The sequence below is a fragment of the Epargyreus clarus genome, unplaced genomic scaffold (genome assembly GCF_041222505.1).
Source record: "Epargyreus clarus isolate Ecla_fem2 unplaced genomic scaffold, WU_Ecla_fem_2.2 ptg000016l, whole genome shotgun sequence".
Classification (NCBI taxonomy): domain Eukaryota; kingdom Metazoa; phylum Arthropoda; class Insecta; order Lepidoptera; family Hesperiidae; genus Epargyreus; species Epargyreus clarus.
This window is the reverse complement of record NW_027332224.1, coordinates 7464402-7476814: the sequence shown is the minus strand read 5'-3', so window position 1 is coordinate 7476814 and position 12413 is coordinate 7464402. Positions and strand designations below refer to the sequence as shown.

Genomic DNA, 12413 nt, shown 5'->3' with positions numbered 1-12413 from the left:
AGTTTTAATTTCCTATATTTCAATAGTAACTATACAGTTATTTGAAGCTGTTAGACTATAGAAGATTCTATAGCTGCAGAAATATTATATTCAAAATAGCTGACCCAAATTTGAGAGAATCGACAGAAATACATTTTTAACCGACTTCAAAAAGGAGGTGGTTATCAATTCGGCCGGTATCTTTTTTTTTTTTATGTATGTACACGAATTACTCAGCCGTTCGTGGACCGATTTTAATAAATCTTTTTTTATTGTTTAGAGACGAGCTGGAAGTTGGTCCCATTTAATATGGTTAGGATCCATCGATGGGTTCTGGAGAAAATGAGGAGAACTCCTCCACCCATGTAAATATAACAGCCATAACTTCGCCGTTTATGAACCTATTTTAATGCCTTTAATTTCGTGTGTGTACAATTGCTACAAGTTGGTCCCATTTAAATATTATGAGGATCAGAGTGGGTTCTGGAGACAAAATATGTAACTCCTCAACCGATGGGTATAATTGAGTTTTGTTAGAAGATATTTGGTGTAGGTTCTAATGAAATTGCAAAACCAGTTTATCATTGACTATTTAACGGTCTGATAATGTGGCTCGGAGTCAAAATATGTAACTCCTCAATTGATGGGAATAATTGAGTTGTGTTTGAAGATATTTGGTGTAGGTTCTAATGAAATTGCAAAGCCAGTTCATCATTGACTATTTAGTTAGGTTAGGTTGGAACATTTAAGACAATATAAAACTAAGCGAGCAGGGCGCGGCAGCGCCCTGCGAGCGGACGGTTCCAATCAATTTAAACACAGACCTTACCTTCATTCATGATCACGTTTATACAATTTTATATTGTATTAATATAAATGTTAGTATGTCATCACTAAAAAGGGTGAAAAAAATTTTTTAACAAAAAATACAACCGACTTCTATGTCACTACAAAGTAAAAAATAATTGACATAAATGTTGGTTTAGTACATATTTCTGAAGTCGGCGCTCATATTAGACACGCTGTTTACATCGTTATCCAACTAAATATATTGAGCGCCGACTTCACAAATATGTACTAAACCAACATTTATTTCAATTATTTTTTACTTTGTAGTGACATAGAAGTCGGTTGTATTTTTTTGTTATTTTTTTTTATATTCTGATATGGTAGAGTCCCATGGCTCGACTCCGAAGGCACCGCCACACTTATTTCTGCCGAATAGCAGTACTGTAGCGCTGCTGTTCTGATTTGAAGAGACTTACGATTGTCATGTTAGTCCTCAGCTAGAAGTAGCAGCGATAGCCTAGTGGTTAAGAAACTCGGCCTCTTAATCGTGGGGTCCGAGGTTCAAAAAATTTTTGAAAATTATATGCGTATTAGAAATTCACTTGCTTAAACGGTGAAGGAAAACATCGTGAGGAAACCTGCATACCTGAGAGATTTAAAACATGTCAAAGGTATGCGAAGTTTACCAATACGCACTTGTCCAGCGCGGTGGACTATGAACTAATCCTTCTCATTCTGAGAGGAGACCCGTGCCCAGCTTTCTGTCGGGAGTTTGCAGAATCAAAAAAATCGATCACTGGACATGCTCGAGCGTGGTAAATTTTCTTTTTAATATAAAGGAAAGAATGCTAGAAAACGGGAAACATAATCTGCCAATTGTGTGGTACGTCGAAGTAGTGTAAAAGTCATTTTGAAAAAGAAATACATCCTGTATTATTATGCTATCTGATAGTGTCAATTTTTTGCATGAATCCCTGGAAAGTAATGATGCATCACAAACTAAAGGTAAAGGCTCATTTTTGGAAAATACATTAATCTTCATACATTCTCATACATTTTTTTCCAAATCGTCAGAATAAGAAAACCGCACGCTGAATCGAAAAATATCATATAACCTTTTCTTCATTCTAATGTCTATTCTACACAATTGTATAAATCCCAATGACGCTCGAGTTTCTACACATTTAGCTTCCAACACTATAATAAAAGCGTGTTAAAAACTAAAAATGACGCTAAAATGACAATTGAAATCATTTGTCCTGACGATCTTGATGAGGAGAATGAGACACATCATTAAAATCGTGTATTGTCATCGGTTTTTGATAATTGTTCAAAATTTCGAATTAATCAGACCGTTCTAAGTGGGTAAAAATCGAGTTCAAATATTACGTTACATACTGGTCAAGCTAACAAAAGCGTGGTAAAAATCTTACCAAAGATAGATAAATGCACCACACAAGAAGGCGGAAAATATGAAATAAAAGTAAATTAGTAACATTAAGTAAATTTTATTAATTAAACTTATAGAAGCAAAACTCTAGAACAACTAACAAACATTATAATTCTTAGCAAATAACAACCTGCGCCCGCTTAACAACACTATCAATAAAAGTACAGTCGACATACGCTTAGAAAAATAACATACCTAAAAATGTGAGGAAAAGAAATAATTTTACAAATCAAAAAAATATTATAATTAATTTAGTATACAGATGGGATTGTTTTTTATTATTTTCTGTATAACGAATTTTAGAAATAGGTGTAACATTAGTAGTCAGGTATCGCTGCCTGAGAAATAGAAATAAAAATGGCACATAAAATAATACAAATGCAAGCACTTTCTTGGTTTAAATTTTGTTTAACAATCAGGACATTTGAATTTTAGAATACATACAGACAAAAGACCTAATGCAATACAATACTACTATCTGAGAAATAGAAATAGAAATGATATTATCATACACATTTTTATTAGAGAAATAGAAATAGACAAGAAATATCTCCGGCACAGTTCTAACATAACGAACTAAAAGTCGATTGGCGGTAACGGTGGTGGAGTACTTTTAGCTTTCCACAATTTGTAGTCATCGTCTGAAAAAAGATAGATGTGTAATGTATGTAATAGGAGCAGAAAATGTGCACGAAGTCCTCATGATAATTATGATGGCATTGTAATTCCATTGGCAAACATTTTCAAGCAATCTTTGGAGTTCCATCCACAGTAAGTCAGGAATGGATTCTTTCCGTGGCAAAGCTTTTCTTCTTAGCAATAGTCATATAAAGCAGTTGATACGAAAATAGGTTTAATGGTTATTAATTAATTATACTCTTGATGTCGAAATCTTTATGTCACCTCAGCAGCATCAATATAATCCGCGTTTTCAGTTGTATCTACCCTGACAGCAGATGTATAATATAATGTGGCAGAATGATTTTTAATCATTAAGGCGCGGTGCGGCGTGGCGGGAGAAAGGGAGTTTTTGGCGGGAAACCAATTGTTATAATCGTCATTGTTATAAAGTATTTATGAAAATATATCATCTTCCTCCAAATGTTTCTTTTATTATGATACACTCAAGAAATATAGCTTTATAATAAGTAAGGTTAAAAATAAATAATTATATGGACATATATTATACATCAATAAATAGGTAGGACTTTTTCTTTCAGGAGTTTGTCACAAGTACATGGATGGAATCACTTGTGTGATGATGTATGAAATTATGCATATACCTACCATAGATTAGTAAAGATACTTCGCCGCCTTGAAATTGAATGAAGCCGCAAATGGCTTTTATAGTAAGTTCTTTTTTTGAATTCTTGACAAATAAAAACATTTTTAGAGAAAATTTAAACATAAATAACTAATACTGCGTAATTTTCATGATAATTAAATAATTTATAATAATAATTTCAAATATTTTAGGGACATTTTAGCACGGAGACGTGGCAAAATTTTTTTACGCAACTGTTTCAATCCTCAAAACTGGGTACATTTTCTTGTTAGGAGTGAGTAATCTTTACTAATCTATGATACCTACTAGTATCTTCGCGGTTATTTGACACGGTACATATAAAGGAGTTTACTAACCTATGTCTATACCTATACTGTCAGGATTATTTAAGTAGCTACATACCATTATAGTTAAATACCGTAGAAGATGAGCTCGCCCTCAGCAGTTCGGAGAGCAGCACCCTGGAGGGAGCGGACGCGTGGCGACGAGGGGAATGTCTCTTTTTGCTTCTCGAAACTGAGAGTAAGTAATAAAGTATAACCTAACCATACCATTTAAAAATTCAAACATTCAATACAGCTTTAACTTTCTTATTTTACATAATAGAGGAGTAGCAGAGGAGCATCTAGTCCGCAAGAATGTAAGTGGCTACTGCTGTCCATGGACATCTGTAATAAACTCCAGATAGGATTAGATATTCCTACCTTAGGTACCATAGGTGGCTTCAGGGGTAGCTGCGCATATGTAGTCTACATATGCGCAGCTACCCCTGAAGCCAAAGCTGGAACGCCTCGGAAAAGTATGTCTCCCTTACCATACCCTTCAAACCAGAACACAGCAGCGCTTAACACTACTGTTAGGTAATAGGCAGAAATAGGTGTGGCGGTGGTCGAACCATAAAGGGTTCTACCACCTGAATAGTTAACTTATAACTTACACCTTCTGGTCCCACCTCCGAAGGTAGCAGCATACCTCACGTTGGACTGTTGCCTAAGGTGGTGTCTCAGCATTATAGAAAACGCAGTAGCCAGGCAGATAGCCACACATGCCAGTGCCCCATACAGATATAGTAACCAACGCCACTGAAAATATACGAAAAACATCTTTTAGGAAGGTCGAAGAGTGTTCAACACATTGTTAAAACAGGAAGAAATCTTAAATGCCAATCATCAAAAGAACTTTTATTATTTTGTAACAGTGGCTTTTTTTTAATACTAGAAATTATTTTGTTGATTACCTAGTATTCAAGATTTATTTAATAAATAATCGTTGTTAGCTAGGATCATTAATTAGGATCAGAAAAGTGTAGATATCTCACCGCCTTGTAATTGAAGGAAGCCATTAAATGACTTAAACAGCTGTCAATTCTGTCAGCCATTTAATATCTGTCATGGTATAATTTACGCGGAACAATGCCGACATTTACAATTAAGTGGTGCAAAAACACGAAATCGAAGAAAAAGTGCGGGGAAATATCATTCATAAATGATCTAAAAACTATATTTTTTTAATATTTTTCAAACACCAAAATAGATGACAGTGCCAATTCCAATTGTCAAAACTGGTTACATTTTCTTGTTAGGAGTGAGTAATCTTTACTAATCTATGGTTAGGATAAACAATTTTAATAACTTCTTAGTTCCTGTATTTAATATTTTCATAATAATTTTGTTCATTGATGTTTGTACTTTGTTGTACCAAAAAATGATATTTAACCGAAAAAGTAATACTTAAACGAAGAGGGTAGATGGATTAATCTACTAGTGATTGACAACGGTATGTTCCTGCTACTGCAGTTTCGCCATGACTACGCTTCATGTGTCTCTCGCTGTAGTCAGTCCCTCAATGCTGAGGATCGTGACGTCTTTGCTGTATAGTGTCTTTCTAGAGATTGCGATTAGTGGCCTGGTGTATCGCCTCGCGGACCGGTATCTTTAGATGGTCCGATATCTGATCTGAGCATCATTTTGGGCTGCGTTCTCTGGGTCTCTTACCCTCCACCCTGCCTGCCACCAGTAGTTTTCCCAGGATATCATTATTATTCGGGCTTAATGACCGAAGTATTTGAGTATGCGGCGCATATACTGGAAAGACGTTGGGAACGCTCTAGCTGTAGTTCTATTCGTCCCTGTAGTTCCGTGAGTAGAATAGGACTACGGTATCCTCTGCCTGTCGTAAGAGGCGACTAAAAGGGGGCTTCCGGGGTTGCGGGTGGCAAGAGTAGGAGCTGGAACCGCCTGTCAGCGACCCCGGGAAGGGCGGCTGTATGTGTGGTCGCATACCGTTGTACACACCAGACGATGTGGCGAGCGACAAGCTCACCAGGGCGGAGCCCGACGGGGCTATGCGCTAAGAGGACTCCGGTTGCGTTCCTTTGGAGATCCCGGAGTCCTCTACATAGCGCCGAGGACGGCCACCGGGGGGGTTTTAGTGCGGTAAAAATCCCACATAACCCGGCGTCGCTCCCACGTCGTCGGGTACCTTTTGAAGGTTTCCCCCTCGTAAACAAAAAAAAAGGTGTAGTTCTTTTAAGATGGATGCGTTGATCCGGAAAGCTGTCCATGGGATAAGGAAAGGATCCGTGTAACTGTATGGAATATCGGTGACAAGGAAATTAAAACTGCGTATCGTGAGTACCCGTGCCATATAAAAATGCATTTAACTCTTATGTAAGTACCAAAAGGGCTCTCTTATTTTTGATGACATGGAGGCCGGGGGCAGTTTTGGTGATTACGTCACTAATATTTCATTACAATTTTTTTTGCAAAATTCTCGAGTCAAAAACTCGTACTAGGTATTGAAGGTTTATTATGATATTTTTGAATCTCACAGAAAAAAAGTTCAAACATGTCGTTAAACAAATGCTATGTAAAAAAGCGTACTATAAACTAAGTGATTATTTGACTGAAAAAACGGTGTGGTCTGAAGTAGTTCCAGCTCCACATGTACATGTTAAGTAAAGGTAAAACATTTTTTTTTAATGATGTGTGTTACGGATTTTCTTTCGCCGCTTCTTCTCCATAACGAAACACCTTGTGAAGTGGTGGTAGTTGTATTGACATTCAAAAAGTGCTCTGTAAAGAACCTATTTTGAATAAAAAGCAATGATAATTTGATTTATTTACTAAGATTAAATTAAGCCTACCCGGCAGCTTCGTGACAGTCGGTCTGCAGAGAAGCAGTGGCTGGCTCCAGGCTCGGACTCCGCATCATGAGGACAAGGAACGCAGGTGTTGTCGCCTTCACCAGCCCACGTATTTGCTGGGCAGATAACTGAGCAAAGTAGGCAATATAAGGTAAAGTCACCTATTTCCGCGGTATTTTCACCAAAACTAGAAAGAGCGTCAGATATTAAGCATTTACTACGGCTTAATAAGGAATTAGATAATTTTATCAGAAGCTTTATTATCTGTACTCTTGAAATAGACTCGACATTTTACGATTAAATAATGATTTAAATGTGTATTTAAAATAAATATGAACAAAGTCAGAAAACCCTAATTCCGATGTAAAAATCCTTATTCCGATGTATTTGGTTCCTAATTCCGAGTATACAAAATAAGGGAGTGAAAGAGATAGAACGACTGCTACATGGTGTATAAAAATAAATGTTATTTATTGAATTTAGTTTCAATTTTGATTTAATTTTTTTTATTATTTAAAGAGTAGCTTTATCAAAAGTGTTCGTAGCTATGATTAAAGGGAAACTTTTTTTTTTATAATATAGGAGTAGCAGACGAGCATGCAGTCCACCTGATGGTAAGTGGCTACTGCCGCCCATGGATAACTGTAATCAACCCCATATAGTTTATAAAAGTCGTTTTTGTAAATACCACGGAATTTGGTGCCAATTTCAGAACCCCTCGGCATTAGGTGACTTTACTTTAATATTTTTCTATTACATTTCAGTCATGTATCAAATTATCAGAGTTTGTCTCACACAAGCTTTTTGAGAAGGCTTTGATTTAAAGGGGCTTAAAATTTTGATGGCTGATTAGATTTAAGAATTCATACTTAATATTTAACGTTTGATATGTATCTATTTGTACTTTTGTTGTTCATTATTTTTAGACCATGCTGATGTAAAGTGACTGCTATTATCATAGATTAGTAAAGATACTTCGCCGCCTTGAAATTGAATGAAACCACAAACGGCTTATTAGTAAGTTCTTTTTTTGAATTCTTGACAAATAAAAACATTTTTAGAGAAAATTTACGAATAAATAACTAATACTGCGTAATTTACATAATAAATAAATAATTATTTCAAATATTTTAGGGACATTTTAGCACGGAGACGTGGCAAAACTTTTTTACGGAACTATTTCAATTCTCAAAGCTGGGTACATTTTCTTGTTAAGAGTGAGTAATCTTTACTAATCTATGGCTATTATACACGGAATTTACTTCTATGGCTTCTATGATAACAAATACATAAAGGTACGGAACTCCGTGTGCGAGTTCGACTTGCACTTGGCCAATTTTTATTTCGATTCTTCATAACACTTTTCATAAAACATAAGGTACTCGTACCTCGATTAGTATAGTCACGCATACTCACCACAAATCTTCTGTTCCGTAACCAGGAAGTAACCAGCTGGACAGCTTACCACCACGTCGATATCCCCTGGGCTCATCCTTGCAGCCAGGTCATGATATTTGTGGCTAACATGGGAATCTGGAAGTTAAGCAACATATAATAAGTAACTAGCTGACCCGGCAAACGTTGTGTTGCCATATAAAGAAAAAAATGTTAAGGGTGAACAACCCTTATCACTTAGGGGTATGAAAAATAGATAGTAGCCGATTCTCAGACCTAATGAATATGCATATTTAGATTTGGTGAAAATCGGTATAGCCATTTCGGAGGAGTACGTTAACTAACATTGTGACACGAGAATTTTATATATAAGATATACATAATACTTGTTTTTCTAACTGTCCCACTACTGGGCACGGGTCTCCTCTTAGAGTGAGAGAGGATTAGGCCACATTCAACCGCGCTGGCCAAGTGTTGATTAGTACAATTCACATAAATTTGAGTACTTTTTAAATAACTTTTAGGCGTGTAGGCATAGATTAGTAAAGATACTTCGCCGCCTTGAAATTGAATGAAGCCACAAACGGCTTATTTTAGTAAGTTCTTTTTTTGAATTCTTGACAAATAAAAACATTTTAGAGAAAATTTACGAATAAATAAATAATTTACGTAATAATTACGTAATTTACGTAAGAAATAAATAATTATTTCAAATATTTTAAGGATATTTTAGCACCGAGACGTGGCTAAACTTTTTTACGCAACTATTTCAATTCTCAAAACTGGGTACATTTTCTTGTCAGGTGTGAGTAATCTTTACTAATCTATGCGTGTAGGTTTCCTCTCAATGCTCTTTTTCAGCGATGAAGCATGTAATAATTAGAAAATTAGAACAGTGCATGGAATTCGAACCTCGGACCTACCGATTCAGAGGAGTTTTAACCACTAGGCTATCAGTACTTTTGTGTTTTGTGTAGTATTTAATTCAATTTGAAATTTCTATTAACATGAAGAGTAGGTATAAAATAGTATAAAAAGTAAATCTAACCTCGCCTAAGAGTGTGAGTTACCACCGTTCTTTGTGACTTAATGTTTGAAGGTCTCCACGTTTTGTTAAAGCCATCGAGCATTAGTACCACTGGAAAATAGAGCAAAAGTGGCTAAATAGGCACGTTTGTGTTAATTATGAATTTGAAATAGGAAAATAATGAGGCTTTTTTTATAATATAGGAGTAGCAGACAAGCGTGCAGCCCACCTGATGGTAAGTGGCTACTGCCGCCCATGGACATCTGTAATCAACCCCAGATAGGATTAGATATTCCTACCTGAGGTCGGCCACAGATGCGCTGCTACCCCTGAGGACTAAGCTGGAACGCCTCGGAAAAGTCTGTCTCCCTTACCACACCCTTCAAAACGGAACACAGCAGCGCCTAACACTGCTGTTATTAGGCAGAAATAGGTGTGGCGGTGGTGCCGCCGGAGTCGAACTACAAAGAGTTCTACCACCTTCAGCTGACAGTCCATTTGATGGACTATTAATTATGAGTATCAGTAAGTAAGTATAATCAACTCAAAATAATGTTTTGAGTCCTTTTAAGTGTCAGATACATCGTTACCTCTGAGGACCAATTTGCACCATCTCGTGTCCCTGGCCACACCCTTCGAAGTAAAACACAGTAGGGCTTAACACTACTTATCGTTGCAAGGTAGAAAATTAATAAGTGTACCGGGATCTACATTTCTTTGGAAGATTATACAATTTTTCTTACCTCCTATAGATTGGATAGGTGGTACCGTTGTCACAGCGAGTAGAACCAGAGAACACAATAAGTTTCGCTTGCATTCTGTTCCGCATGTAATGTTTGATGGTAATTTTATTTTTAGCGAGACCATAGATCGAATTAGTGGTTGGCCCATCTGAAATTATTTACTTTTTTTTTATAATATAGGAGTAGCAGACGAGCATACAATCCACCTGATGGTAAGTGGCTACTGCCGCCCATGGACACCTGTAATCAACCCCAGTTAGGATTAAATATTCCTACCTGAGATCGGCCACAGATGCGCCGCTACCCCTGAGGACTAAGCTGGAACGCCTCGGAAAAGTATGTCTCCCTTACCACACCCTTCAAAACGGAACACAGCAGCGCCTAACACTGCTGTTATGAGGCAGAAACAGGTGTGGCGGTGGTGCCGCTGGAGTCAAACCACAAAGTTCCACCACCTTATAATCCGTACTTAAGCTCAGACTGGTCTTGCGGCTCACAGAGGGCCCGGAAAGCCAATACATTAGCTTTCAAAGAGCAATTATTTTCTATTTTTAATTGTCTGATAATAATTTCTGTCAGCAATGTAGTGAATTCATATTTCTCATATTTTTCATCATAGTTTCTAGTTCATATCTAAATTGAAACTTAAACTGACTGAGTACACAGTGCATAGAGGGTTTTTCGAAAATTTTAAATAATTTCTTAATAATGGGACCTCAATTTTTTTGTGTGGCCAGACCAATGATAGGTACTACATTTATGGATTAGGCCATATCTTTCCCTAAGGTGGCTCTGATGCCCACTCTTGGCCAGTACGTTAGGAACTAATAAAATATCCTGGGGAGTTACTACCATCTCTTAACACAATATTATTTTAATCATAATTTTACTTTAGTTGCAGTAAGCAGCAGTGTTTAAACTTTTTAAGCAAATATGACAATTTCAGATGGTTTTATACAATGAATAAGCGAAACATTAATAAGGGTTTAAGTTTGTTAAACTGTGTATGACGGAATATTTTACTGTTTTAAGGTGGAAATAAAACTTTCCTGAACTATGATGGTTTTTAAAAGATGGTGGTAAGCCCACTGAATGTTTATTTATTGATTCATTACCTCATTTCTTAAGCACACGGGTTCAGTAGTTCTGACCGAGCAGTAGCGATCGCAAACCATCCGTGTTAGCAGTGGGCTGAGTCTACTCATCGATCGCAGATCCTGAAATATAATAAGTCAGTACGAATGGCGATTCTTTTCGGACGAGATCGATTCTTGAATCGATTCGAATCGAAGTGTGATAAATCGGTCTACAAACAAATCTAGGCCCAAAGAATCGATTCTCCAAAAATCGATCTTCGAACTTTTCAGGGGCGAAGCCTGCGAGATAGGGAATAAAAGGTTGTTGGGACATATCCGTCAGCAAAAAATGTCTATAACTAAAATGGTTAATGCTCAATTAATTACGAAAAATCGAATTTCGATTTTCTGGGTTGAAAGATAGTGATCTGTCAAAAGTTCAAAAATTCAGTGGAATCTATCCATTATTCAAAGCCAATAGACCGATTCTCCGATTAATCGATTTCAGAGCCATCCCTAATTCATAGATTAAAAACAAAAATACTTATAACTATTTCCATTTCTTTATTTTCTCGATGACAGATCGACGGCCATGTAATTTTGTGTTGTTTACGTTAAAATGTCACACAGATAATACTGTACTTCACGGACAGGTAGTGATGTGCTATACATAAAGATTACTATTTATAGGACCTATAACGATAAACGTAACACGATTTTTTTACGAAATGTAAGAAACTATACTACTGCCGGATACTTTTGTACAAAACTATTAACTATAATATTACATTACATATACTTATAATATTATATTTCATTACAATATGTTACACGTATAAATTTTTGATTGATAATGCTTACTTCTTTAAAATTTCCGAAGCTGTTGTAAAATAAGTAGGTTTTAGTCAGTAAATTGTCTTATTTTTCTTACGGTGTAAGCTTTGTTGCATTTGTCTTTGTTTAAAATATATATAATATCGATGCGATCGATATCATTGCTTATTTGGTCACAACACTACTAAGAACTGTCATCGAGAAAATAAAGAAATAGTATAGTTACCACGTAGAAAACTTTAAGGCATTTTTTAAATTAAAACATTCTTGAAAGATGTCTGAAGTCTAGATAGGAGCTAGGAAAGTCTGTTGATGTAAGATTAACTAATAAAATTATTTTTAATGAAATAACTTACTCTATAAGAACATACATCACTGGAATAGATTGATGGAAAAACCACATCAAAGTTTGGCAGAGTCATTACAATGAGACTTACATTCCGTATTGTAGCGTTGTCCTGAAAGAAATAAGTAGTTTTGAAGGTGGTAGAACCCTTTGTGGTTCGTCTCCGGCGGCACCACCGCCACACCTATTTCTACCTAATAACAGCAGTGTTAGGCGCTGCTGTGTTCCGTTTTAAAGAGTGTGGTAAGGGAGACAGACTTTTCCGAGGCGTTCCAGCTTAGTCCTCAGGGGTAGCGGCGCATCTGTGGCCGACCTCAGGTAGGAATATCTAATCCTATATGGGA

The 12413-nt window shown here is 36.4% G+C and overlaps 1 protein-coding gene across 1 annotated transcript in view; it reads right to left on the bottom strand.

Annotated features, from left to right (window-relative positions):
• Nucleotides 1-2524: 2524 nt before the first annotated feature.
• Nucleotides 2525-12413, bottom strand: part of LOC140748554 (uncharacterized) — a 28896-nt gene continuing 19007 nt past the window's right edge. The window contains 9 exon segments of the mRNA XM_073081367.1: nucleotides 2525-2859; nucleotides 3906-4019; nucleotides 4441-4585; nucleotides 6649-6776; nucleotides 8065-8181; nucleotides 9092-9181; nucleotides 9814-9961; nucleotides 10929-11030; nucleotides 12080-12181. Of these exon segments, the coding sequence (XP_072937468.1) occupies nucleotides 2795-2859; nucleotides 3906-4019; nucleotides 4441-4585; nucleotides 6649-6776; nucleotides 8065-8181; nucleotides 9092-9181; nucleotides 9814-9961; nucleotides 10929-11030; nucleotides 12080-12181 (1011 nt within the window). The 3' untranslated portion in view covers nucleotides 2525-2794.